Source organism: Peromyscus californicus, unplaced genomic scaffold (genome assembly GCF_007827085.1).
Source record: "Peromyscus californicus insignis strain IS unplaced genomic scaffold, ASM782708v3 Scaffold_4__1_contigs__length_199733344, whole genome shotgun sequence".
Classification (NCBI taxonomy): domain Eukaryota; kingdom Metazoa; phylum Chordata; class Mammalia; order Rodentia; family Cricetidae; genus Peromyscus; species Peromyscus californicus.
In genome coordinates, this window is record NW_026294562.1 from 73,190,290 (window position 1) to 73,216,261 (window position 25,972).

The 25,972-nt window shown below is 46.5% G+C and overlaps 1 protein-coding gene across 1 annotated transcript; it reads right to left on the reverse strand.

Annotated features, from left to right (window-relative positions):
- Positions 1-891: 891 nt before the first annotated feature.
- On the reverse strand, positions 892-2,696 carry LOC128125083 (transformer-2 protein homolog alpha). The gene has a single exon (XM_052762063.1). It carries the CDS (start codon positions 2,542-2,544, stop codon positions 1,699-1,701), a length of 846 nt encoding a protein of 281 aa, XP_052618023.1. The 5' UTR covers positions 2,545-2,696; the 3' UTR covers positions 892-1,698.
- Positions 2,697-25,972: the final 23,276 nt, after the last annotated feature.

Sequence of the window (25,972 nt, forward strand, 5' to 3'; positions counted from 1 at the left end):
GTGAAAGGAGAGAGCTGACCTTCAAGTTGTCCTCTGACCTCCACAAGTATAGCACTTGTACACACACACACACACACACACACACACACACACACACACACACGTAATAAAAAGTTAAAAACACCAAGCCAAATAAAAAAGAATGTTAATGTTTTCTTGATCTCTAAATGGGGTAATAAATGATCTCCATGTCAAATGAAATTCGGGTTAAATGAGATTTTTATGTGGGATGAACCAAACTGTCCCTGTTATGTGGCATTCAATTATTAGCTGTTCTCTCTTTCTCTTTGCAGTTATTGAGATAAACAAATACAAAGATAAAATAAGCATATATATATATATATATATATATATATATATATATATATATGCCACTATTACTGCTAGTTGGTTGTGAATATGCCCAGGATCATGCTCTCTCCCATGCCTCTTTTTAAAAATGTATTTATTACTTTTTAATGTGTGTATGGGCATGCACATGCCATGACACACTTGTGAAGGTCAAGGGACAACTTCGTAGAGATAATTCTGTTTTTCCATCTTTACATAGATTACAGGGTCACACTCAATCATTAGGCTTGGGGCCTTTACCCAGTGAGCTACCAGGTGGGCTCTTCTAAAACAAACAAAACCGTTCACTGTGCTTTAAGTCATTGAAAATAATGATCAAAATCTCAAGCAATCATGATGTTTGCACAGCAGTCAGTCTGCTGTGCTCACCATGTAAACACGCATTAACTCTACGGCTCCATCAGGTTTTTAAAGGACCATTATCCATTTTGAGGATGGAACAGACCAAGCTGGTGAATGGATTGCGTACTATGGTCCAAAAGCTAGACCAGATAGGAACTGCATTTTTTTTTTTTTTTTTTTTTTTTTTTTTTTTTTTTTTTTTTTTTTCAAATTAACTTTTATTTGAAATTACTCTTCCCCACATGAATTTTAGGATCCTATCCAATACAATAACCCACGAAACCAATAACCAACCAATACCAAAATTTCTAACAGCAAGTTATACAATTGTTCTAGGTAATAAATAAAGGTTTTCCTTCAGTGATTAAGGGAATACTTAAGTTTCTGTAAATTTAACATAAAAATCACACTTTAAGTTTATAAGGTTTAACATGTAACTTCAAATATAACAAGTTTTATAGGAATCTACAAGTTTTTAATTCCTAAAAGGTGACTTAATTTTTTAGGTTCAAAGTTACATTCTGCATATTTTTCTCCTACAGCTTCAAACTTTCTACACTCAACTAATCCTGTTCCATGCCACTCCAGACAAACTTGACATGACTGACCTACTTCAAGTGTTATTTATCTTTCCCCAAAGAAGGTTAAAAAGCAGTTTGTTATAACTGCAGATTTCTAATAAAAGGACATCTACTACAATATTCGTCACAAAAGCTTTCAAAAGATCATTTTTTCCTCATAGTAAAGGCAGAGAAGAACCACAAAGTCTAACACTGGGCTCCTTTTTACTCAGATGTTCAAGGACTTAAATGACAATTACACCTTTAAGAGTATAACGAAGGGTGGAAAATAGCAACATAACTGGCCACACTATAGATGAAATAAATGAGGTTTTTGTTTTGTTTTTAGGACTAGGAAGCATTGGAAGCTTAGAAATCCAGAATCAAAGGGGGAAGGGGAAAAAAGGGGGGGGGCAGAGAGTCCTTGGCCACAACCACTCCATTATTAATAGCGTCTTGGGCTGTAGGAACGAGATCTTGACCGTGACCTGTATCGACTGTAATAAGGAGAAGGTGACCTTCTTCTGTACCGGTAATCATAATCTTCATATCTGTCATAGCCTCGATCATATCCTCTATCATAGTAAGAATCCCGTCGTCTACCACCACCGCCGCCTCCACCGCCGCCGCCTCCTCCTCCACCTCCACCACCACTATGAGTCGGTCTGCCCATGTAAATGCCTGGTGTAGGCGTGTGTGCTCTCTTGGTGATAGAATAATCCACACGAATTCTTCTACCATCCAGCTCCATCCCATTTGCCCTTTCCATAGCCTCCTTAGAGTCATCTATCCTCTCAAAATACACAAAAGCAAATCCACGTGACCTTCCAGTTCGCTGATCATAAACTACATTGACACCACTCAATGGTCCATATCGAGAGAATACTTCACGAAGATCTCTCTCTGTTGTGTACAAACTGAGGCCAAAGACACCCAGGCAAGTGTTGGGATCTGGATTTGCCCTGCTGCCTGTATGTCTTCTGCGATTAGACATTGGAGAGTGACTCCGGCTTCGTCGTCGACGATACTCTGGCGTATAGGATCTACTTCGAGATCGTCTTCTATGAGAGTGGGACCGGGACCGAGTGTAGCGTCTATGAGAATGCCTCCTTGACCTTGACCTGGATTTTGATCTTGATCGAGAATGGGATTCAGAATGTTTGGAAACTCTTGATGGACTACGAGATCCTGACCTGCTCTCTGATTTTACGCGAGCAGGAGTTCCCGTTGGAGATTTTGACTGAGAGCGAGACTCTCTGCCCTCGAAGTTGTTCTCCTCTACATCACTCATGTTGGCCAGGAGTTCCCGAGAACTAAATAAGAGACAAGTCTCGGCTCGAGGGCCGGCGGCCTAGTCACCCCGCTGTCTGGAGTGTGGGGAGGCGGAAGGCGACGGCGACAACGGCCGCTGCGCTCCACTCCCACTAGCTCGCACGCTCAGGCAAAATGCGGAACTGCATTTTTTTGATGGTTTCTCCAGGGCAAGACTAGTTCCAGGGTTTGTGCTGTGATCAGTAAACCCAAAGGGGAACCTAAGACAAAGGGAAATTCTACATTGAAAAATCAAGGAGCCCGACACTCTTCAAGTCAGATGCTGACTCGGCTATGCTGATAGACTGCCGTGTGTGAGGTGGGGCTTGGAGAGGCTGGCACAAGCTGTCCTCTTTATAGGGAAGTCTCCCAGGTCCTGGCTAACAATGGAGTATCTTGTTTTTATTTGTTTGTTTGTTTCTTTTCTTTTTAAATACAGGGCCTCATATATCCCAGGCTGGCCCTGCACCCCTGTGTAGCCAGGAGTAACCTTGAACTTCTGATCTTTCAGCCTCTATCTCCTGAGGGCTGGCATTACAGGTGTGCAACTCTACACCTGGTTTATGTGGTGTTGGGAACTGGACCACATAAACCAGGGCCCCTGCATGCTAGACAAGCATTCTGTCAACATCCCCAGCCTTCCGGCCAGCCGGGCTGGAGGCTCATGCAGACGCAGGGCAGCCCCTTCATGTGGCACTGGGACTTGCCTTGCTGCTTCCTACAGGAAAGGTTGTTTCCCTGTATACGTTATCACTGTAGAGAAGGTAATAGGAAACCTCTTTCCTGGCATGATCTCTTCTCCCCAGGAGCCCAGCCCTTTGGTGGCCTCTTGCTGCCTTTAGGTTGACCCAAAAAGGCAGAAGACATTTTTTGTATTGCTGTCATCACCCACGAGCAGCCAGAGTTGCAAGTAAGAAAGGCAAATTCAAAACACTGACCCATGTAACCCACAGCAAATCACTAGGCTGGGAATGTGGTAGTGGGAGAGCTTGTTCGTTCATGCTTAGATCAGACAGTGAGAAAATAAGGTCCTTGGACCCAAATGGAACTCCTGCCTGCTTTTGTATTTCCTGTAAGCTAAGAAACAATTTTAAAATGAATGAAAAGATATATTTGGTGATATATAAAATTCCAGTTTCGGTGTTCATAACTACATTATTGGGACCCAGCCATACCCCTTCACTTACATAATGTCTAGGGCAGCTTTGGTGGGTGATGGCCGAGTGGAATGGTTGAACAGTGATGACCTGCAGAGCTGAGAATGACAATGCTTGCCACCCATCCATTGTTGTTTGTGAAGAATACTTTGATGGACCCTGCTTTAGACAGGATGTGCTAGTGGGATGCTGGACCTCTGAAGGTGGCCTGTAGGCAAGGACTTTCGAGGTAGCAGTTTATTGAAACTAGATGATGCTTCAAGAATGGCATCCAATTGAAAGAGAGAGCTGCTGGGGCTGAAGAGATGCTCAGTGGTTGAGAGCACTTGCTACTTTTGCAGAAAACCCTGGTTTGCTTCCCAGCACCCACATCATGTGGTTCACAGCTGTCTATAACTCCAGATCCAGGGGACCCGATGCCCTCTTCTGGTCTCCATGGGAATCAACACTCATATGGTATACATATATATGCAGGACACACACATACACATTAAAAAGAGAGAGAGAGAGATGAGGGGTATGGTGAGCACCACTAAACATGCTCTGGCCAAGCAAATGTTTTTAAGGTGCCTTGAAGGTAGCTGACAATCCATGTGTGTGTCTAACCCAGCCCTCCTGATACCATTTCACCCCTGGAGTGCCATATAAGCAACATGCCATTGTTCTTCCAAATAGGGTTGCCACAGAGATCCACAAACCCAAGGCTAAGTAAATAGCACCATTCTGGGAGAAGGAGAGAGGGTGAGAGGTTGACATTGAGCTGTGAGGGATGCTTGTTTGGCAAGAAGTCAACCAGGCCTCTCTACTGAGGGAACACTTGGTCCTGTAACACCATCTTCCTTGACTGGTCTGGATTAGCAGGCGGATGGCCCTCTCATGGTCTTGCTGGCCCAGTTGAGGTTTCCGTCACTGTGGTGGTGTTGTGTGCATTCAGATGTCTATGGCTAAAAGGTCTTTTGTTGTCTTCCCTTCGAAGGCAAAGGTCACTTAGGATAGATGTTTATTGGAGCCACTGCAGCTCACCTGGATACGTAACTAGGAGTGTCTTTTCTTTTCTTATCCTTTTTTCCCCCTTCTCAACAACTGCAGTTAAAAGCATTCGCAAAGCTCCAGTTGCTGAAGACTTGAAATGACCCAAGAGTCACTTGCCCCATAAATCCACACGCCACTCCCCCGTGTAAACAGATCCACAGAAAAACCTCCATTGGCTGTAAATGTGTACAGGTGATGGAGACTGATAATCAAAACGCTCAGATCTGGTTTCAACAATCCCTTGTCTTCCAAATGAGGCTGAAAGCCAATCAAGCACTTAGCTCTTATTTTACTGACCTGACAGTGGGTAAATTCAGTCAAGTGCAGGAGATAGGAGAGGAAGGGGTGACCCCTCATAAAGGAAGCTGGGTACACACAGCCGCTCTAGGGAAACTGAGCCCTGTGGAGATCCCCAGGGTGGAAACTTAGACTCTTTTCAAAGACTGGGTGGGCTCGAGGGAGAAGGTGAGGATGCAGAGAGCATAGTGAAGGCATGCATTGTTGGCCTGTCCTGGTTTACAGGGCACCTGTGGACTGGGAAAGACCCTGAGAAAACCTGAGAAGGGGCATTTATAGTTGTTTGTGTGGGCATGTGCACACACACTCTTGTAGACCAGGCCTGAGAAGGGGCATTTACAGTTGTTTATATGAGCATGAGCACACACACTCTTGTAGACCAGGCTTTTATCGCTTCTCAGAACAATAAGAACATTCAAGATTCTTATGGTGGACACACTGTGTAGGGCCAGCTGGTTACATAAGATCCTTAACGTGACCCAGGAGCATCTTAACAGGAGAGTTCAGATGGGCTTGGAGAGCAGAGCAGCTAGTGAGAAAGGATGGTGGGTACAGGATCAGGGCCGGCATGGATGGTTCTAGAATTTCTTTAGGGATAAGTTGGCTGAAGTCTACGTGGAGAGTGGTTTGGGGAGCAGGGGGTTTGGGCTCAGAGCACTTGTGTACTTGTGTACACCAAGCACACGTTTTTATAGAAACCACATTGTTTAGGTGGGGGCTGAATGTGAGGGTCTGAGATAAACAGAGAGTATCAAAATCTCCCCTGACTAGCCACTTTGACCCTGCCACGTGTTGGAGTCTAATTTAGCCTGAGTAGTTTGGATCTCAGTCCTTCTCCCAAGCAGTCAGTCACGTCCAAGTTCTGACCATCCCTTCTCCCCATTCAGGCAGATAAGAAGGAAGAAGAGGTGTCCTTCCCCTGCTGCCTACAACCCTTATATTGCCTTGTGGACGCATCTGGAGAGCCAGACTGATCCTCAGAGGAACGCAGATAGCATGAGGCTTGCAAAACTGAAGTGACCTCTGAGTCAGAGACAAAGGGGGCCTTAGGTATATGTTTAATATAGCCCTAGCAAGGAAGGTGCTTTACTACTTGGCAGAGCCAAGGGTCTTGGTATATCCTAGCAATAGGCACAGCCTGTTTCCATGAGAGGAAAGGCATTCTGGAGACAATGAGAATAGGATACCTTAGGGTGGAGGAGATCATGGGAGTAGGGGGGTGTTAGGCAGAGAGACCTCTGGGCGGTGCCTGGCCCTGCCAAGTCTCTTCTTTCTCCCTCATCTTCTAGGTTTGTCCTTGTCATTCTAGCCCTGACTGCCAGGATAAAAATACGTCAGAAGGTGAAGCTTAAGTAATAGAAGCTTATTTTCACACAGTTTTGTAAGCTACAAGTCCAAGTTCAGGGAGCAGTCCGGTGGGGTCTGGTGAGGGCTCTCTTCCTGGCTTACAGATGGCCATAATTTTCTGAGTCCTCACATGTTCTTTCTTTGGTGCTTAGTCATAAAGACAGCGAGGGAGGAACAGAGAGAGTGAGAAATAAAAGCAGAGAGAGAGAGAGAGAGAGAGAGAGAGAGAGAGAGAGAGAGAGAGAGAGTCTTCCTATAGGAACACCAATCCTACTGGTTAAAGCCTATGATGTCTAATATTATCAATTTGACAAGAGGAAATCACCTAGGAAACAAATCTCTGGATATGCCTGTAAGGGGTTATCTTGACTGGGTTAATTAAAGTAGGAAGGCCCACCCTAAAATGGGTGGCACGGTTCCCTAGGCCTGGGTCCTAGATTGCATAAAAAGGAGAAAGCTAGCTGAGCATGGACATCCACCACTCTGCTTCCTAACTGTGGACACAACCTGACCAACTGCCTCGAACCCTGCAGCTGTACCCTTGAGCTGTGCACCAAATCAACCCTTTAATCTCGAACCCTGCAGCTGTACCCTTGAACTGTGCACCAAATCAACCCTTTAACCCATGCTGCTTTTGCCGTGGAATTTCATCACAGCAAGAGGAGAAGTAGGAAGCCAGTTCCAAACTGTCGAAGGGTTCTTGCAGGGAGGAGTGAGGAATGAGGAAGTATTAGATGGAAATACAGACGGAGACGATGAGAAAGACAGAGACACAGGATAACTTTGAGAGAGCCCCGGGTCAATACCCAGTCGCCCCAAGTTAAATAATCATGATGGGCTTTGTATACATCAGCAAGGGGAGGAACAAAAGACCTCCCCTTTCAAGGTCGAGGTATAAAGTACCAACAAGTGTAGACTCTTCAAAACACCTGGTAACTGTGCCCTTGGCCAAATCATCCCATTCTGTAGCCCTGCTGGGCAAAGCAAGCTCAGACTTTCTGACCTTGAGTAAGGCCTTACTAGGGAGCCTCTGTGGGCCCCCACAAGTAACTAAGATAAGGTCCCACCCTTTACAGCCCCTTTTCAACCTTAATACAGCCCTATCTCCAAAGCCTATCTCCACATTAGGAGTTGGAGCTTCAATGTGTGAATTTGGTGATAATGAAACGGTGTGGTGTACTCAAATCAGTTTTTCTCTTTCTACATAGTTCAGAAACAATCTACAATAGCCATGCTTTCAGTTTAGAGTGGGTGAGTTTATTAAGTGTATAGCTGAAGTGAAAAAATAAATAGCAAGAGGTAGTTTGATAGATGATAGATAGAAAGGTATCATCAAACCAGGGACTTAAAACCTTCTGCAGAAATCAACTGAGAAAGCCCATTGAGGCAATCAGCTGGGGGTCACAGCTGAGAGCCCCAAACAGAGTGGTATGTCCCCTTTGGAAAGGCATCCTCCAAGTCAAAGAACAAATAGCAACGGACAGAGACAGCATCATGTTTACTTACAACATTCAGCAAAATTCAACTGGATTTCCCGATGGAGCTTTCTGTGTGGGGCACAAGGAGCCCCTTAACGTTCCAAAAAGGCTGAGAGGAGATGGTACTGGAGCCAGGAAGCTCAGCATCCATGAAGTCTTGAAGTCGCACTTCAAACCCATCTCAGTCCCCACCATCCAGGTGTCCCTGGTGAACACTCAGGCCCTGTGTGCCCAAGTTTCTCAAGCATAGTATATGGGCAAGATCACAACCCTTGGTGCGGCTTTCGAGATGGCTGTTCTCGGGGAACCTTGAGAACTCCCCCGGAAGAGGCAAAACAATATTCAAGTCTGATACATAGATGTGTGTAAATAAGAAATCAGAGTAGATCAGGACATAGCTTATCCCCAGGGCTGCAAAACAAGAAAATGTACAAATATAACAGAGGACTTTATAGGTTACATGTAGTGCCACACATCTGCAACCACAGGACTTTCTAAGTTGAGGCAAGAAGATGGAGGAGGGTTCAAGGCCAGCCTGGCCTACAGAATGAGACCCTGTCCCAATAAAAGAAATGGCCAACTATGGACCATGGGAAGGATGCCATGGCCCAGATTTAAGCTCCCTTCAAGATTTTGTTTAAGGATATAGATTTCTGGGACACAGTGCATATGCTAGGAGCAGACAGGAGCTCTCCAGGTGGTTCTGGGTGTCCCAAGTACAAACACCAGAGAAAGGGACCCTAGTTCTCTCAGTGGACAGGGAATAGGAACGCATCTACTATGTCCTCCCTGATACCAGGACACTCAGGCAGAAGGGTGGTCCAGCAGACTTGTCTCTCACAGACATCAAATAGATATCTACAGAGTTCCATCCTCCCCACCTTCAGTGTGTGGATGACAATATCAGAGAGGAGAGAGAGCCTCATTCATTTCACATGTGACTCAGTTGTTTTTAAACTGAGTTGTAGAAGAGAAGTGTGCCACGTGGTGGAAGAATTTCAAACCAATAGAAGTGAAGTCCAGGATGAGGCAGTTTGTTACACTAACTGGAATACAGAGCTTCCCATGCTGCCCCTAAGTGGTTGTAGGTGGTTCTGACCAATTCTCTATAGTAAGCCCCATTCTTCCAGTGGGAGCTGGGAGCTTATTGCCCAGAAAGGGTGGCTTTTCCTGACAGAGACTTGCCTTAGTTTATCATGGCCTCCTTCTAGTCTCTTGCAGTGACTCTTCAATGTATCCCAACTGCAGCCTCCCCTCCCTCCACTACTCCCAGCCACTCCCCCATCACCTCTTCCCTAGATCTACTGTTCCTCCATTTTCCTTAAGAAAAGAGCAACTGAATACAGCATAGTAAGTTACAATAAGGCTAGACACAAACCCTCATGTCAAGGCTAGACAAGACAAACCAGTAGGAGGAAAAGGGTCCCAAGAACAGGCAAAAGAGTCAGAGATACCCCCACTTCCACTGTTAGGAATCCCACAAGAACACCAAGCTAACAACCATAACATATTTGCAGAGGACCTAGCTCAGACCCATGCAGGCTCTATGATTATCTCTTCAGTCACTGTGAGCCTCTAGGAGTCCTGTTTAGTAGATTCTGTGGGCTGTGTTCTCCTGGTGTTCTTGAGCTCTCTGGCTCTTACAATCCTTCCTCCCTGTCTTCTGTAGGGTTTCCATGAGCTCCAAGGGAAGGGACCCAATGGAGATCTCTGATTTGGGGTCTCTCTCTCTCTCTCTCTCTCTCTCTCTCTCTCTCTCTCTCTCCCTAATGTTTCGCTGTGGGTTTCTATATCGGCTCCCATCAGGTGTCAGTGAAGCCTCTCTGGTGACTGCTGGACTAGGGACTGATCTATGAGTATTTGCTAGTGACCTTTTAAAGCTACTCTCTCCTGTATTTATTCCATGATTTCTTTCTCTCCCTCTCCCTCTTAGTAACCTCACTTAGTAACCCAAGACAATCTTAAACTGGAAGTCTCTTGAGTATACTAACCAATGTTAGTAACAGAAACTAACCAGATAGGATTCAATTGTAAAGAAGTAGTAGTTTGCATTTCTCCATGTTTTCCTTGTTTCTCTTGTTTGGCCTGCCTGGCTTAGCCCTTCTGAGCCTCCAGTTCCTCATTTTCCAGATGTAGACAAAGGCATTGATAAGGTCCCTACCTTCTGAGCCTCTTGTGAAGAGAAGAATGAAAGATACAGCTGAGGTCTGATACTCATACAAACATGGCCACTGTATCTCACACGGTGTGGCTTCATCTTAGTCTACTTTCAATCATTTTGGGGAGAGTCCTCATGAGACATCACCCGAGATCTGGAACACTGTACCCAGGGACCCACCTACCCTAATTCTTGAGCCATCAAAAGCTGAAGGGCTTCTCTGCTTTGCAGAAAATACCTTATTCAGTGAATGGGTCTACTGACCCCTGGTGTAGAATACTGGTTGAAGTCCCTGATGTTCACCTTACCCTTTCCCCTCTCTTCACAGATCAAGGAGCTGAGACCAAGCAACATAGGTGTTGGTAGGTAGAAGAGTTGCAGAAGGGACTTAGGCTGGGAGCTGGCTGCACCCTAATTCTGCATGATGCAAGGCCTCTCTCTCCTTCTACCCATGTGTTGAAATTCTGTCTTGATAATGTTGGGAGGCAACAGAGCCCAGATCTCGAAGGGCGCCAGTGTGCTGTGCTTTGTTTGGCCCGTGTTGTGTCTAAGATATTTTGGAACTTGTTCTCAATGTTAAAATTTAGAGGATTTCAAGAGATTGTGCATATTTCAATGAGTCTTTTAGGAATTTCGATGCTGGTGCCATTGGCTTACTTTTCCTTACAGCCACAATTGTTGGGTGTATGTAAGATGTTGTTCCTTTCAGATTGGACATAACATCTCATCTGGTCAATGCCCATCTAGCCAGCCAGCATCACCCCTGGAAGTGTCTTCTGGCATTTGTGGACACTTGAGCCATTGACTCCTGAGTGGAGCTTAGTGGTCCAGGGTCTTTGATGATATAGGGCTCACAAATTGACATCTCTGGACAAGAAGAGATTTTTGTCTGGTTGCCTTTTCTTTCTCACAAGTAGTTTACTGGGTTTCAGATAGAGGCAAAGTCAGAAATCTCAGGTCCACTGGGACGGCCGTTGTACACATGGACTCAAAGCAGCAGTGGCTATCTGCACAATATGGGGTCCATCAACATCTCTTTATGGATAGGGAGGGGCTTGTCAGGTTCTATTTCCCCTAAAGGAGCTATACTGACAGTTCATGGTTGATGGCTGAGGGGCATTCATAGCCTTTAGTGGCATAGCCAGTGGTAAACTGTCCTTACTCAAGTAAAAAGTCCCTCTTGCTCAAGCAAGGAGCCCTAGTTCAATGCAGTGGACCACAAACGAAACAAACAAAAGACAAGATATAAAAGGGGCGGGGCTTGGTGGGAAGACAAAGGGGCTCTGTGAGGGAGGAGGTGAATGAGAGAAGGTAATGGGGGGGAGTGAATGAGAGAGGGTAATGGGGGCCAAAGTAAATCTTGTAGATATGTATGAAATTGTGAAAGGATAAATACATTAAAAACAAAAAGACATCCCTGTCCATAATGCAATTCTTTCTTTAACGTCCTAGAAATCTCAAAATTCTCAGGGAATCTCCTTCCACCCATCCAGTTGACCTAGTTGCAGGGGAAAGTCTGATTTTTCTCAGAGCCGCACTGGTGTAGGACGTGGAGAGACTGTTCAGCATTTCCATGAGGAACACTTTCCGGGCCCCAAAGCCCAGCCATAAAGATGTGTTTTGGATGAGAATTCGTCCTTCCCCAGCTGAACCTGGGACTCTTTATTTCCAGGCCCTTCAAAACATCATCTCCTCTTGAAGTTCAAATCCGTGTGGTTTGTGGCTCCCTAGACCCTGCCTGGGGTTTGGGATTTCACAGTATGCCATTCTTCCAACCCCTAATTTTAAAGCCCTCATCCCCTCTATTTATTCCATGGTTAAGGTTGGTATTTTCTCATATTTTCCTATGAGGACAGGGTTACATAAAGGAGGACTACCATTTGCGCTGAAGTCCTCCATGAGGAGTGATTTGCATTTGTGGCTGTGTCTTCTCTGTTCTCTGAGTGAGCCTAGGGATGTATTTGTAATGCTCTGGATGGAGTGATCAGGAAATGGAGCTCCAGGCCTCATGGAGGTGTTCTCAGGGAAATTTCTGAAAGTTGACCCTGTGTCCTTCCGTCACATTCTGTTTAAAGAAATAAAAGAAAGGTACTAAGTGTGAAGCAGTGGCCTGAAGAAAATGTAACTATTCTTGATATTTGTCCATGGGCTCCGTTCACACAGCTCCTGTTTCTGGAACTTTCTAACCTGTCAAGATGCCCACCCAACCTCCTAAGCTGGAGACTGATGACCCACCCCCTTTGTTCTGTCTGTTTAACATTCAGTTGGCCACCACTTCCTGTCTATCCTCCTACGAAATGCCCTAAGCCCAGGCTATCTTTCCCATCTCCATGGTCAGATCTTGCCTGGGCGCAGCTTCCCAACTGGCTTGGCCTCATCCCTTCCTCTCTGCCCCACTTTCCAGTTTTGTTTGTTTGGTTTTGTTTCTTTAAATCCTACAGTCCCATTCCTTTCTCTGGCCTAAAACTCCCGTTGCCTCTTGCGGCCTCAGGGCAAAGCCCAAATCAAGGCCCGCTACACAACCAGTTTTCTAGTCTTGTCCTATCCTTCCCCTTCAGAACTGCATGGTTCTCTTGCCCTGAAGCCGTCATCCCATGGACAAGCAGGCCTGCTCATACCATACCTTCTGTTCACCCCATCTAGTTTCCTCCTCCTGATACCCTCCTGAGTCAAGGTCTTTGTCAGCCACCCTACTCTTCCAAGGTCTTTCCTGGTCTCTTCCAGACAGAGCTCCTGTTTCATGCAAAGCTCAGTGATAGCGTGTATTGTGGATTACCTTTGAGTCTTATCTTCTCCAAGACTATGGTCACGTGGAGGACAAGGTTGTCGATGTGCAACTGCTCTGCTAGCTCGTGACCCATAGGAGGGACTTCCTCTATGTCATCTGACTCAAATAATCATTGCTAATATTTATCAGTACTTGTCAGACAGCTGGCAAGCATTCCAGTGCCCTATACATTGTAGTATTCATAGCCACCTATGAGAGATAAACACTTATGTTTGCTGATGAGAAAACGGAAGCACAGAGAGGGAACAGGACTTACATGAGGTCACATGGCCTGGTTTCAGTGAATTCAGACGTCTTGAGCACAGAGCCTCCATGCTGGTTGAATTCTAACATTATTCCATTTCCCAGTAATTGAGGCTCAAGTCGAGCACTCTGATTCTCTTTGAATACAATTGAGGTTTAAACTCGAGAGCCCCTCCTGGTCCAAGATTTACATCTCAGACTGTGGACCAAATGCTAAATCTCTGTGATCTTCATCTCCTCAGCTAGCAGACTTAGGTGAACCAGTGGAGGGAGAGCAAATCATTGACCTGTTTTAGAGCAAATCACTACAAACCTGAACTTCTGATCCCAACAGGTACCTAAAAGAGAGTGCCAAATCCCCACAGACAAAGGGAGAGACATATTAACACCACCAACAACCACATCATCATCTTATTATTATTATCGTCATTATTCAGGAGTCTCTCTGATGTCAGAAGCAGACTTCATATATCAGATTGCTGGAGAGCAAGGTCCTGCAGAGAAGGCCCTCAAGAGGAGGCCTGTTGATGGTCCCTCATAAGAGAGAGGCTAGAGGAGGGTCATTAGAGCCTCACCATTGATTCCATCCACTCCTTCTTCTATGTCTCTCCCAGCTGTATGTAATTCTGCTCCAGCTGTACTGAATCCCATGGTCCTGGGAGGGGATAGTGGGTACAGGGTATGGTAGATTAGCTGAAGAGGAGCTTCCGTCATTTTGGGAAAAGTTGTCATCCATGCTGGGTAAGGCTTCTTACTGGTGCTACCGCTTTGGGGTCACCCCTTCTCCTGGAACTAACCCCTTACCTATGCTCTTAAGTAGGCCAAATAAACTTGTTGGTTTGCCAAGGTGGACCTTAGAGGAATTATACTTTGACCTGCTGTTGGTGCTCTCTATGGGGAAGGTAGACGCTTGTTCACATTTTCTTAAATAAATAAATAAATAAATAAATAAATAAATAAATAAATAAATAAATATCTTTGTGTCCCAGACTGAATTATAGTTTTTTTATACATTTGTTGCAGAGCATGGGTTTGTGCTTGGGGCACCCAGGTGACTAGAGTGTTACTGACGTTTTCTGCAGGAATACCATTCGGGGGGTTGAGGGAACTACCACTCTCCTGCAAGGATTGGGATATAATTCCTTCGTCTGTAATGGTCAAGCCTTGCTCCTACTGAAGGAGAAGGTGTCTCTTTAGAGTTTTCCCACCCTCATCAGGAGCCTACATCTAGCAAACACCATCAAGATCTGACCTCTTCAACAGAGGGTCCAAACAGAAATAGTCAGGTGTGCTGGAGGGAACAGCCTGGTCGGGCTCCACGATGGCTCTGCCACTGCCCCACCCCATGGGTAATTACTACTCACCTTTCCAGTATAATTCTCTCCCCTGACTCATTCCAACAGTCCCACTGCTGTTTGATGTGTTTCTGGGGATGCTGATTAATCCTGTCTCCAGGGATGGAGCCCAGGGCCTTGGCCTGGTCAATTACCACAAGGTGGCTGTGTAACTATTGGCCAGAGTGGGCGTGTGATCTAAGTTGGTCTAATTAGAGGACTTGGGATGTGGAGATAAGATAAAGCACTCTTTCTCCCTCTTAATTTAACCCTAGGGACTTGTTGGAAATGCAGATCCTTAGGCTCCTCCCCAGTCTATTGAGCAAGGGCTCAGCAAAACTTCCAGATGATTCTTAGGAACAATGGATATGAGGACCACATCTCCACTTCCATCAGTTCACAGATGGGCCAAGCAGATGCCCCCAGTCACATACATGGCTAGCGAGGAGCCTAGCCAGGACCAAACTAAGCCAACTTCTCACCAACTCCTTCAAGAGCCATCTTGAACTTGTGCTTTCATAACCCATAGTTATGGTAGGAGCTGAAATCTCACCTCTGGAAGCTCTCCGCTCCTAGCGTTGGCATTCATAGGGGCAGACGTCCTTTGGGGTGAGGCCTCTGTTAGTCACAGCATGGGTGTTGTATCACAGATCCAAAAGCAGCTGCATTTTGGAGACCTTAGAGTCAGCCAGGGGCTTTCCTATGCCCAAAGACACAGGGCCACAAGGGGCTGAGCCCCGGTGCATTCTGGGTGACAGCAGCCAGCCCTCACCTCCTGTGTCAAGTTTCAAGTAGGTCAGCTGGCTTCTTCTGAGCTGCTCTGGGCCTCAGTTTTGATTCATTCCCTACCCTGAGCTCTGCTCCGTGTGTCTGAGAGGTAGGTGTGTGCATGCGTGTGGGGGTGCGCAGCTGGTCCCTGGCCAGAGCCGTGGCTCCAGTCTGGAAATCCAAGCATACCTAAGTTGTCTCTCTTGGCTCCCCAACGCCATATTAGGCTGCCCCCTCGGAGGGGTGGAATCTCTGACTCATCCGCCCCTCCCCCACACCCCTCCTTCTGCCAGTTTGGGCCAAGATTAGAATTGCCTCAAATCTGTGGGTTCTAAGGTTTATGTGCTGCTTCAACTTGGCAGCCCAAACCCTTCTTATTTCAAGAAGCCTTTTCCTGAAAGGGGCTTTGGGAGGCTGGGCTCGGACACCCCAGGTTTCTGCACAGTCAAAAAGCACGGAGGTGACTGACTCTGTTGTGTTTGATCAGCAGGAGGCTGACTGGGATTCTCAGATGCCTCCTGGGATGAATGGGTGGGGAGCAAGGAGAATGTTCCTATCAGGACTATACGTCGAACCCCCACCATCCACTCCCGACTACACAGAAGTATCCTATGTGCATTGTATCAACACACACCCCCGTGCCACAAGGAGAGAAAACATTGCCATTTTAGAGACAAGGAAACACAGTCAGAGCCACGGAGTCCTCAGGCCAAGGCGGTGCGGGAGGTGGTGTCAGACCTGAAGCTCTGGCCTTTCTGCCATCGTTGTGCCCTGCCGCTGTGGCATGAGTATGGCTCGGCTTGCTCAAGACAGTTAGCTGTGTGATCACCTTGCCTTTGCTCTAGGATGTAGACATGTCAGTTGGGGCTTATTAGTCATGTGCAACGGAAGAGGAAGTAAAAAAAAAAAAAGCACGTGGCAGCAGCTGGAGGGATCAGAGAGAAGGCTGGGGGGTCAGGGCAAACTCGTAGAGGCTTGGCTGCCCAGAGAGGACCCTTGGTGGAAGCACATGGAATGTGGCCACAGAGCTGCTGCTAGAATGGGGGGCGGAAGCGGGGGCGGGAGGGGGGGCGGCTGCTAGAATGGGAGCAGACCTGCTCCTGCCTTGGTTCTGCCCATAACTCAGGTTCCCGGGAGAGCACGTGTATTCTGCTGGGGGGCTCAGGCATCTGTGGTTGGATGGGGGGGAAGGCATATGTCCTGAATGATGAGCCCATCAGACTGTGTCCAAGTGGCTAAGAGCTCATTCCACAGAAGGAGAGCAGGATGGTGCTGCTTAAAGAAAGGGAAGGAGAGAGGGTGTGGGCTGAAGGGCCAGCAAGCTGGGAATGCCCGTGGTGCTGAGATTGCCCAGGCACCTGGGAGCTGCTGAGCTTCTCTCTGTGGCACTCCCTCTTGAACATCTTAGAGCCAGGAGTGCACTGTTGGGTGGCACAGGCCTGTGAACATCAGCCTGTTCAGAGCTGACCGACCGCTCATTCTGAGAGATGGCTTGGCTCAGCTGCCTAGTGGCCGCAAAGGCTGAGACAGGAAACTGCAGCCTTGCTTCCTCCTTCAGAATACCGTCCGCTAGGGCTTGCGATTCAGGCCTCTGAAACCCCAGCCCTGTTTGCCTGAGGCCTTTGGGGACCACCCAGGGCTGGCCCTGAGGAGCTGTGGGTAGCAATTATGAAAACTCCCCTGGCAGGAAATGCTGCAGTTAAAGTTAGGAGCCAACCAAGCTCTTCTCTGAAGCTGCCAGGAAGTGCTCCCAAGATGAGGAAGGATAGAAGGAAAACCAGGGTCTTAGGTCCAAGCCAATTGTTACTTTCGAGAGGGAAACCAAGGCTGTGCATTTGATTGACAACCCATTGAGAGAACTCGTAGGGATCTCTAAACTTCCCCAAGGGTGTCCCTCACCCTAACCCCACTGTTCCATCACCTATCCTGACACGTAGTCAGTCTATCAGCCCCCACTTATTAAGCATCTCCTGTGCGTGTGGTTCTGTGGGTATACCAGGACTCAGGAAATCTACACACTACCTGAATGAAAAAAATGAAGTAAAAGGAAGAGGACATGACTACTCACTCCTAAAGTATGGAGGATTTTTATTGTAGATAAAGGAGAAAGCAGGCAGAGGAAGAGTCCAGGCTGAACACAGCCAGCAGACTAACCTGGACCATGAGAGGAGAGGGGGGCATGGAGAGCAAGAGAGGAGCCATCAACCAAGAGACTGGCATGGCCAAAATGGCTGAGTTATCTAGGGATCATGCCGGAGGAGCAGGGGTGGGGGTGGGTGGGGCACGGAAGCCCAGCCCTATGAGGGAGAGGTTTAGGTTAGGGGGTGGGGTGAGGAATGCTGGGAGGAGCCACAGGTACTGAGTGAGCTTTGTCTTGAGTTTGAAGCCTAACACTACCCTGAGGGAATGTACAACTAATAGGGAAGAGACATTAATTAGTCACCGCAAAGGACTACAGGGGAAGGACTCTACCCCAGGGACTCAGATGTTTCCTTCTTCAAACCCAAGCTTCCATCTGTGTCCCCAGAATAAGGGCTGTGAATAGAAACAGGTCATAACAGATGACCTCAGAAGAAAGTCAGTGGGCATTAGTGTGTGTGTGTGTGTGTGTGTGTGTGTGTGTGTGTGTGTGTGTGTGTGTGCGCGCGTGCGCAAAAACAGACAAGGGCTGTTAGGATCTTCCTCTTTTCTTCTCTGGGAGGGGTTTTTAAGATCTGGGTGTTAACAGAGCACGTGCTGCAGGGAAGAGGACTCCTGTGCTTTCTGGGTTCATGTGTGTTCTCATGTTCTTGCCTTGGCTAAAGGTTTGAAGAGTGGAGGACTTGAAATGTTTCTTAGCAGTGTCCTCCCCACCTGGGCCTGGGCTATCCGCAGCCATCTCAGCAGTGGCTGTCGTCCTCCACACCCCACACGGAAACCTGCCCTGCTCCCCTCCACGTACACTTTGGCAGCCCTTTCCATGCAGATCCCAGGAGCCCCTGCTACAGATAGTGTAGAGTGCAGCCTGGGGCCTGCTCGGGAGGCTGGTTCATCCTGGGCCACTTTACATACTCTGATGATCTTTGATACTTCTATTTGATTAAAAAAAAATGATTCACTATGCCCAGGCCTAATCTTTAGGATAAAAAGAAGACAAGGAAAAGGAAATAAAGAAAGGAATGTAGTGTCCTTGGCTCTCGGCTGTTTTCTTTTACAAACACATGTACAGTCCAAGAGAAAGGCCTGGGAAACCTACTCATTAGGTAGCTAGGATGCTCTCTACTCAGGAGGGTTATCTCTGTTCTAACAAAGCCATGTTGACCTTCCCTAGTGAGTGTCCCCCACCAAGGGGAAGCCTGGCCACCTAAATGAACTGTGAGAGCTCCTGTTATCTCTGAGGTATGCCTGCTGCCAGGGGAAGAAGTGGAACTGTGGAACCTTGGTGTGCATCCAGAATAGCAGAAACAGAAAGAGTGCAGGGAGACTTGAGGAGGCCAGTGGGTCAGGGGAGATCCAGGGACTTGGCCTTCTCAGAGCACGATGAGGCATTTAGGGAGATGGTTTGGTAGATTAGTGGGGAAATCCTTTCCTGCATGCTTGAAGCCCTAGGTTCTAGCCCCAGTGCTGTGTAAGCTGGGCATGGCGGTGCACACCTGTAATCTTGGCGTTTTGAGAAGCAAAAGCAGGAGGATCAGAAGTTTAAGATCATCCTATGTAACAAGCTCAAGGCCCCATTTTGAAAAAACAAAAGAAAACACGAAGACACACACACACACCCTGCATGCTCACACACACACACACACACACACACACACACACACACACACACACACACACACACGCAGAGACAGAGACACATGAGTGAAGAACTTGTTCCTAATCAGATTCTTTTTTAGAGAAAAGATAGTGCTTTCAAACATGTGAAGAGGGAGTGTTGTGAGAAATGGCGTCACTCCAGCTTTCTGGGGCTAGCAACTATCGAGAGTGCTGGAGTTGAAGGAGTTCTAGTAGGCAGAGGGGACAGGAGGAATTACCCAGGAGGCTGCGAGGAGGCGTGCCTCACATCCAGCGATGGGAGGTGGATGAGAGGCATTGAGACTTGACTCTCTACCACTTCCTCCACATTTGAGGTAGGGGGTCGAAATCTTTACCATGGTTTGCGATGAAACCACCTTCTACAACGGTCCACTGCACTGCACATCTGCCAGGGCCAGGGGCCTGGTCTCCTGGTATCTCTAGTGCCCTCTAGGCCTTTGATTACAGAGGGCTTGAACAAAGAAGTATGACTTGAGCAATCAGTGAATGAGTGATGTTCAGTGGTTAAGTGCGTCATTATGTGGATGCCCAGATCCTTGGATGGGGCCTGGGATGAGACAAGCAGACAAGGTTGAGGTACATCCCAGAAGGTGGTTGGTAACAGTGTATTTATGTGATATACCCAGGTCTGGCTAGTGATAGCATGGTTACTGGAGAAACCTGATTTGGGACATAATTGTTTTCATGTACGTAGGAAAGCACTTCTTCCTGTGAGCCTTTGCTCACTATGGACCTGCGTGCGTAGCTGTGTGTGGTGTGCACCCAGGTGTGTGCCAGCAGGTAGTCTGTCGTGCAGAAAGACTTTGCCCACTGCTGCTTCTCAGCTTCATTCAAACTCTTCTAAACAGAAGAGGCGTGGGCAAGATGAGTCAGTGGGTAAAGGATCTTGCTATCAAGGCTTATGACCCAAGTTCAATCCCCCAAAACTCACTTTGTTCTCTAATCTCCGCATGTGCATCTGTCATGTGCATGCCCACACACATACATACGTGTGTTGTATAAAATACATTAAAATATATTTTAAATATATTAAAAAGGGAAAGTTGTTTTCTTTACTTTTGAAAAATTTTTATTGTCTGTTTTAACAGAAGACAGTTGGGATTCTATAACGGCTTATACATCCAATCTGTTAAGAGATGGCATATCATATAGACAGAAAACTTGTTCATATGGTGTTTCAAGAATGTGAATGGATAGTATGTCATAATATTGTTATGAAAATCATTATAAACTCATGAGCCCTAGAAAGGGTCCTTGGAATCCCCAGTGGACGCCTTGGTGACGCTCTGAGAATGGATACTTGGCATCGCTCTGTTCTGTCTTCTCACCGCTCACTCATACTTCTCTCCATCCACTTCAGCACAACTTGGATATCATCTGTACCCCACCTATTCACTCACAGGCAAGGGTACAAGACAATGCCTCCATCCTCTGCCTGCATCCTCTGTGGCCAGACTAGAGCTCCCTACGGAGCTCAGCTCTGCTGCAGAGGGAGCAGAGAGTGCTGTATTCTGCTCAGAGACTGGGAGGAACAGGGTGGGGGGGGGTGGGGTGGGATCGAATGTCTCTGACTGGGCTTGGGGAAACTCGGTGAGCTCAGCCTTGTGATGATTCTACCTGAGTTGATCAACTTTTTAAAGAGGAAAACTAAGACTGCATATATTTGTCCAGCAAATTGGATATAAAAACATACTTCTGCCAGTTTAGGGGCCGAGAGGATGACAGGGCAGAGCGTAGGGATTTTAGATTTGGAGGTTTTCTACACAATCCTATAATGATGGATATATGTTATCATTCATTTGTTAAAATCCATAGAATGTATAAGTCCAAGAACATACCCTAATGTAAACAATGGGCTTTAGCTAATAGTTATGACTCTATATTAGCATGTCCATTGTAAAAATATCACTTCAATGCCATTTTTAATAAAGGGGGACATGGAACTTGGTATTGTCTAGGAACTTGATATTGTCTAATTTTTTTTTTCTGTAAACAAAGAGCAAAATGGAACAAAGGGCCCCAGAAAAACACACAAACAAAAACTCAAAGGCTGAGGTCAAACTGGGTGGTGGTGATCAGGGGCCCTGTGTGGTTGAACGGTTATGTGGGTCAATGGAATCCTGGGCTCTGACTGGACCACTACACAGGAAACTGTTCCACTCTCAAACCTGGCTCCCCTTACACATCATTCTCCTGACATATGGTTCCTGTGAAACATTGTTCCCCTAGACGCTGTGTCTTCCAGGATCTTTCTCCCATCAACTTAGCCTCCCAGAGTCTAAAGTGGTGAAAGGTTGTAAGGCCAATCTGGTGGTGTGACTAATTATTAGAGGACAGGTGAGTGGCAGCTGCCTTGTTCATGAGGGCATATCTCCTTGCCCATCCTCATCAGTAGCACAGGGCTGGGCTCTAGGGCAAAATGAAGCAAGAACAATGGACGCCACTCTCCATGGCTTCCAACACTCTCTGTGAGGATCTGGAGGGTGCCCAACTCTTCTGTCCAGGCTACTTGGGGCTTCCTGTGACTAGGAATTCAACAAGAAGGTGGGGTGAGTAGGAAGCTGTGGTGATTGTTGGTGGATGGCTATGATGGACAGACAAGTTTTGGCTTGCTAGAATGTTTCTCTCTCCTATCATACCAAAATTAAGGTAAGAGGGTGGAGCATGCTTTTGGTATCTTTGGGAATTTGTGGGTCATAGGGCTGGAGTGATGATGTAGCAAGAATTGTACCAGAGTTTGTTATTGGGAGACACTGACTCTTGGGCTTGGCTTCTGTAGATGTGGGACTGGCCTCTGAAAAGGATTAACATTGGGTTTTCAAGGTACCTCTCTCTTCATCCCAGGTGTTCTGTCCTATCATATACCTTGGTGGCTATTTTATCTTTATCTGTTACCTGTATTCGTTACACTCAGTTTTACATAGTCCAAATCATTCACTATGTGCCATCACCCTGATTCTCTTTACACAACCCACATCTTCTTTCCCAGCAACTTCATGACTGATAGGTTTAAGAAATATGCTTGACTCCAGAAAGTTCCTTCCACAGCCCAAGGTACACACAGACAAGCACACACAAGCACACCACACACCCACACCCCCTCCCCTCCCACACACAGAGGAGACAATAAGTATTTGTTCTGAGATTGAAAGCGGAGACCCTCCCTAGTGACATGGAGTGGAGGAGGTTCCCCTAAGGGAACCCTCATAAGAACCTTGCCATTCAGGGTGGGAGCTGCCTGGGGGTCACCTAGGAGGGCAGGCACTTCTTGACCCTCTCATAGAATTTGCTTTCTTTCCCCTCTTCGTTGTGCAAACTTAATCAGTAATATTGTAACTTTCAATTTAATCATTTACCTAAATGAGTGGTATTTTTATCTCTGCAGGAGTCTGGCTGCGCAGCAAGAAGCAGCTGGGACGCTGAGTGCGAGGGAAACTCATTCTGAGATAAGACGGAGACGTACTCAAGTTATGTTTTAAAATCATAAACCCTTGAGTCTCCTGCGGGAGATAAGCTCAGTGTGGGTCTGGAGGGCTGTATGATCCAAGAAGGAAGGGCCATACCTGAATCCCTGGGACAATGGCTGCAGCCAAGGCTGTAAGGCACTCGGGTTTGCAAAGCTTTCTCCAGGGGCACAATAGATGCCTTGCTATCTTGGATTCCTGAGCTGGGGTCAGGTTAACTATTAAAAGAGGGCAGAAAGTATGTCTAACAAAACCTGCGGTTTGTTTAAGGCATGCCCCATTCCACCGCTTCTGAGGGGACATCTCACTTCGCCTCGAGCTCTTTTCTGGCTCTCACGAGTTCTATTGTCAAATCACTCCAGGCAAAGATTAATGGTATTTTTCTTCCTTGTGATGGTTAAGTGCTACCTCATTTTCTGCAGGGAAATAGATGTCTGTCCCGCACAGAAGCAGTGTCCGCAAAGGCTTAGGACATCGTCATGGTCTGGTCTGGTATGTATGTGTGTATATGAATGTGTACATGTACATACAGGCCAGAGGGCAACCTTGGCTTCTACATTTCTGGTACCATCCATGTTGTTTTCTGGGATAAGATTTCTCAGTGGCCTGGAACTCACCAAGAAGGCTAGGCTGGCTGACCTGGGAGCCCCAGGGGATAATCCTCCTGCCTCTACTTCCCCACCACTGATTACAAGTACATGTCCCTTTTCCCAGCTTTTCACATGTATGCTGGGGATTGAACTCAGGTCCTTGTGCTTGGGTGGCAAGAACTTTTCTGAATGAACTATATCCCTGGCCCCATCATGGTCTTTATTTCTCTTGCCCTACGAGTCCCTGGGCAGGAAGGAACTCAGTGTCAGGCTGCACGTGTCTTTTCAGACACAACAGACCTGCCACCTCTTTGACTTACCGTCTCCTAACCTTTGTGTGCCTACAGTCTTTATAGCCTCTTGCTGGAACCGCTTTCCTCTGAAGAGGGAAAAAAAAAATCACATTTTCCTTGAAGATACCGATCATGTAGAGGAAGCTACAATGCTCTTAAATAACTCCTCCAGCCAAATTTAAGGCATACATTAATTATTTCAATTTTTCCATGGTTCTCTTTCCCCTATCTCCTGTTCTCATCTGCTCTTTGAATGGGAAGACTGCAGCCTGAAAGGTTTCTAGCATGTTCTTGGTTAGCCAGCTACCCGTTTATCAGATGAGATGCTTTGTCCATAAAAGGAAATTTTTCATTTGGTCCAACTGGTTTGGGATGATGTTCTCAGGGGTCAAGGGAGTTACATTTGCATTTATTTATTCATTCTTTTTTTTTTTTTAAATCATTTCTGGGGCCGGAGAGGTGGCTCAGTTGTTAAGAGTACTCTGCTCTTCCAGAAGTCCTGGGCTCGATTCCTAAGCACCTGTATTGTGGTTTACAACTGTCTAGTCTCAGGAGGTCTGATGCTCTGCAGGCATGTACATAGTGCACAAACATGTAGGCAAAACACCCATATACATCAAATTTCCAAAATCATTTCTTTTTTATCATTTTTGAGTATTTTATATGTCAGTACTGTATTTATATAATTTCCACTCCTCCCTCTCCTCTTCCATCTCTTCCCGTGTTCCTCCCCAATGGCTGCTTGAATTTATGACTTCTTTCTTATAATTATCACACACACACACACACACACACACACACACACACACACACACACACACACTATTGAGTCTGTTTAGTGTTGTTTCTATGTGTATGTGTTCAGGGCTTGGGGTTCAATAACCTGTCAAGAAACTCAACCCTGGAGAAAAGTGATTCTTCCTCCCAGAGCAGCCATGGATTGCCTGTATCTCTTCATCGAGAGGTGGGGCCTTGTGACATGTCCTCCATCCGTGCTGGCATGTTGACTGGTGTGGTCATTATTCAGGCCTTGTTTAGGCAACAGTACTGTTGAGATTTCATGGACTCAGTCTCCCTGTCATGTCTAGACCGTACAGGTAGGTCTAGACCAGGTAGGTAGGTTGGTATTCTGGTCTTCTAACTCTAAATCTTTCTGCCCCCTCTTCCACTACGTTTCTGAGCCTCAGTGTAGGGGTTGTGTTGTAGATGGACCAATTAGGGGTGAGCTCCCTGTGGTCACTTACTCTCTGCATTAAACATTTCTTTTAAAATATTCATCATCATCATCATTGTGTGTGCATGGTGTGTGTATATGGACACATACATGCTACAGCACACAGGTGGAGGTCAGAGGACAACTTTGTAGACTTGGTTTTCTCCTTCCATCTTTATGTGTGTTCTGAGGATTGAATTCTGGTCACCAGGCTTACAAGACAAGTACTTTAACCCACAGAGTCATCTTGCTGGCCATATTTATTTTTACAGACCACCACCAACAAAAACCACCACCACCACCAACAACAACAGAAGGCACACGGGGGGCGGGGGCGAGGGGTGCATGCATGTAATCCTAGTGTTTAGGAAGCTGAGGCAGGAGGATCAGCCTGGGCTACCTAGCAAGGGTCTATCTGAAACAAAATGTGGGGGCAGAAGATGTCTTAGCAATCGGACTTACACCTTACTATTCAGAGGGTCCTTGTGTTGCAGGCATCAGAGGCCCCGATCAAGGAGAAATGTGGCTTTACAGAGAAAGTGAAGGCCAAATTATGGGCTCCCGAGTCACAACCTATTTCTCGAACTTTCCCTTTTCTTGAAACAGAAACTCTTGTCCCCATTAAATAATTCCTCATTTCTCCTCCTCCCAGTCTGCCATAAAAGATTCTACATTCAGTCTTTATGAGCCTGCTTGTCTCAGGCTTCTCAAGTGCCATCATTCAGTATCTGTCTTTTGCATCTTATTTCAAGTTTCCCCCATGTTGTAGTGTGTCTAAGAGCTTTACTCCTCTTCATAGGCAAATGATACTCCACTGCATGGACATGTTTCTTCCTTTTGTTTCTCAGTTCATTTACTGTGGAGTTGGGTGGTCTAGCATTTTGGCTATGATGAGTAGAGCTAATGTGAGCTTTGATGTGAACCAATATCTTTGGGCATGCTGAAAAACATTTTTATCTTATAAAAATAATGCTGAGACATCTTAGAGAAAAAAAACTGTACAGAAAAGGAAGCTTCCCATCACAATGGAGGCTCTTCGGTGTCAAGAAGAAGGCATGGGCTCCAGAAGCCTATAAGCCTTTCTTCAGTACTGGGCTTATGTCTTCACAGTCTGAGTATGCGGGCCAGATTATTAAAGCTGTTTGAGCGTTATACCTGACAAATGGCAGACAAAAAGGTGCTGAAATAGATATTTCTGGGGTGTTTTGAAATTTTGGTGTTTCCAAAATTCACTTAGCCACCAAAGAAACACCCAGCAGGCCTTTTAGAGTCCCAGTCTCAAACCCCTGCTCAGAGTGTATAGTAGTGAGCCTTGGAGATCTACACCTTGATCCAGATCTTTAGGAGATGTGGACAAGGCTGGTTTAAACTCATCATTGTGATCACAGGGGCGAACCCCTCACTCGGGGTCTGAGCCACAGAAGGATCCTGATAGATGCTATACCATCCCT